The 3,297-nt window shown below is 43.7% G+C and overlaps 1 protein-coding gene across 2 annotated transcripts in view; it reads left to right on the top strand.

The window, feature by feature from the left end:
- Positions 1-3,297, top strand: part of LOC118416042 (Golgi-associated kinase 1B-like) — an 11,716-nt gene that overhangs the window by 3,871 nt on the left and 4,548 nt on the right. For both annotated transcript variants that reach the window (XM_035821091.1, XM_035821092.1), the window contains exons 2-3: positions 397-1,156; positions 2,409-2,558. In XM_035821091.1, coding sequence (XP_035676984.1) covers positions 428-1,156; positions 2,409-2,558 — 879 coding nt within the window. In that variant the 5' untranslated portion in view covers positions 397-427. The remainder of the gene's footprint in view (positions 1-396; positions 1,157-2,408; positions 2,559-3,297) is intronic.

Here is a 3,297-nt window from a genome sequence, read left to right on the forward strand (position 1 = left end):
GATACTCCTTTGCCAGCTACCGGTAGCCATACACACTCCTAGGCCGGCGATACTCCTTTGCCATCTACCGGTAGCCATATACACTCCTAGGCCGGCGATACTCCTTTGCCATCTACCGGTAGCCATACACACTCCTAGGCCGGCGATACTCCTTTGCCAGCTACCGGTAGCCATACGGAGAGGGTGGTTTCATTTTTACCCACCCACCCGAAAATTCGCAAAGCTTTCGCCATTTTTTTGTCGCCAACAGGCGCGACCTAGTGAGATACCCGATAACGCTTGTAAGTAATTTTCCCCGTTACTTAAGTACTTATAGTGCATGTGTAATTGATACTCCATGATGGTACCATGACACCAATTCGCCAGTCAAGGGCCCGTTTCGTTTCTTTTATACAGGCTTGGGGACGTACGAAACGACGCTCGTATCATGCCGAGGAAGGTAGCAGTCCTTTTCTTAACCGTAGCTGTACTTGGAACTATTGTGGTGACCTTTTACTCGTACTACAATGGCGTACCGTCGAGACAGATACTGCATATATTTGACACGTTAGTGAAGAATAACTATTCTGAGAGCGAGACGATGTACTTTCATGTCAAATACAGAAAGGCACATAATACAAAAGTGGGTGTTTCTGAGACAAACGAACCTTTTCAAGAACCAAACCAAAAATGGACAAAGGAAGCATCGAGTACTCCTTCACCAACATCGATGTTAAAGGGAAAAGGCGTCTCATTGGAGAAATTTAGGAATACAAGGTACTTAAGGTTTAACAAGGCTGCGCCCTCGTGGTTTTCCCGAGATGACGTAGAGAGATTGATATTTCTGGCTACAGCGAATATTTCCCATGTTCTGCCCCATCCCCACGCGTCCCTGAGCCCCATAGTGTTTGATGACGATCGCTACAAGACGCACCTAATCTCTGACACCGAGCAGTGTGAATCTCAGTGTGGCTTATTAAAAAGTTCCTTGGACATCTATGAGGTGCTGTCGTTTCACCTAGACCGAGTTCTTGGACTGAACCGGACATTGCCAGTCATCGCCAGAAAATTTCGTGGACTTTCCGAGCTAGGCTACCGCTTCCAGGACGGTAAGGCCCGTCCACTCATCTGGTGGGACCCGGACATCGCACATGGGGGCAAGTTCCAGAATGATCAGGTCTGGATATTAATTACCTTCGGCAAGAAGGTTATATTTACTTTCGCTAAGATGGATATGTTTTCGTTTGTGGGTATGTGTGTATATTTATTTGTGTGTGAGAACACCTGAATGGGTAGGTCTTGATGAGACCTACAAACGATTCGATTTTGGACTCCCTGGCGTCTTGTTACGGTACTGCAGCGAAACTTCCGGGTTTGATATCTGGAGTTCCGGACATGCTGTGGCCATGATTTTTTCAAGTTGTAGATAGCTCTTGGGGTAGAGTAAGTGTGGCTTTGGGCCCCTGGCGGCTTGTTTTGGAACTGCAGGGGCCGGTTTAGTGTCATGGCATGCTTTGAAAGGGAATCACTCAAGAAGGGATTGACAGGTCGTCATGATTTTTGCTATGTAGATAGCTTACGTGATACTTCAAATAGCTAGATATTAATTATGCAACTTGGAATCTAATTTCCATAATCAATGAGGGAATTGTCTAATCCCTCTGTTCCAATATAGGACTATTGCAACATGTGACATTGGTAAATGAGTAAAGGAAGAAAATTGATCATAAACATTTTGTACTAAAGACCCAATTTGCATGATCAAAGAGGAAAATGCTTTAATTCCATTGTGTTAAATGACCAGAATTTCCTAGTTGTGCCATTTGGAAATTATGAACAGGTGCGATTAACCATTCTTCCTTAACAGAGATTGTGTATGTCTGTCATTTGGACTTTGGAAGAGATGATTAGCTGATATTACTTATGCAAGATGTTATTTGCATGACAGACACATGTACAATTGCAACACAAGTTGTAAAGATTAATGTCATTTGGCGAAGGTATGGAGTCTTGGAACTCTAGTGTGGATCCGGAAGTCTTATTTAGCCTCTACCAGGCCCCACAGGTTGTCGGAACTTACTTACTTTACTTTACTTTGGTCGAGACCCCGCTCGAGCCAAGCCTCCACTCCACCTTATCTTTCATCAAGGACTGGATGTCCTTCACAGAAATTGACAGATAAGATACCGGGCGAGTTAGCTGGGTCGCAAACCATACTCCTCGGCCAGCTAACTACTCTGACATGTTATGCGTCTATATCTGTCCAATTTCTATTATTTTTCCAGCGACCTGTCGAGCCTGGTAGAGGTTAAGAACTCCGTGTACATACCTCATACGGACTGAATATGTACCGCTTTAGAGCGGAACAAGCTGAACAATCATGGGCCCCAGGCTAACGTTACCTCACGTTCATCTGTACGGTACCCCAGAACTCTCTTGAGCTGAGCTGGGTGAACTACACGGCTGTTCTAAGGAACCGCTGCTGGGCTGACAGAACGACCCCTGACCCGGAACAATTCTGCACCCCTATCAAGCACATTGAGTGGAGCAAGCTTGCTATGTTTGACTTCCTACTGCAGGTGAGAAAGATAGTCAGTTCGGGAACAATGACTCAGGATAAAACATGTCGGTGTCCGTCTTCGAAGCTCATCTGTGCCATGGTTGCACCAAACCTAGTACGTGAATTTTCCATTTCCTCTGTATCAGCTCCCTCAGTCATGTACTAGGGCGAGTCAAAAAGTAAAGCCGTTGGTTTTATAACAGCCTCATTTTTTCATCAAATTGACGCAAAGGTAGAGACATACATCTTCTTAAGATGAAAATATGTCAATTTCTTGTTCAGCTTTTTATAAGCACCTGAGTTGCTTTCAAAATAACTACACCCTTGGACTTTTGTCAGACGGTCAAGTCCTACAGATCTGACCCACTTAAAGTCTGTAGGAAGTTAAAATTACACTGTATAATATCTAATGTCTCTATAATGTTACATAACATTTCAATTTCTGAATTCTAAATGAATCCCCTATTACAGCTGCTAGGATAATAGCTGTCATATCAGAGCTAGTTGGGTTCATAGCCGTTAGGTGATTTGTTGTTCAAATGTTGTAGACTGTGAAACTTGACAAAATTATTGACTGTCCGAAGACCAAGAAGTGTGCTCACTAAATAGAAAAGCAGACTACAGAAACCTTTAATCAGTACACCGCAATGATAGCGCTCTAGATCGAAGTCACACCTCACTCCACTTCAGCAACAAAAAAGAATAACTGATTTGATTTGAATAAGCACATGGCTTATAGGGAAATTCTAGCCTGGAGT

Source organism: Branchiostoma floridae, chromosome 5, assembly GCF_000003815.2.
Source record: "Branchiostoma floridae strain S238N-H82 chromosome 5, Bfl_VNyyK, whole genome shotgun sequence".
NCBI lineage: Eukaryota > Metazoa > Chordata > Leptocardii > Amphioxiformes > Branchiostomatidae > Branchiostoma > Branchiostoma floridae.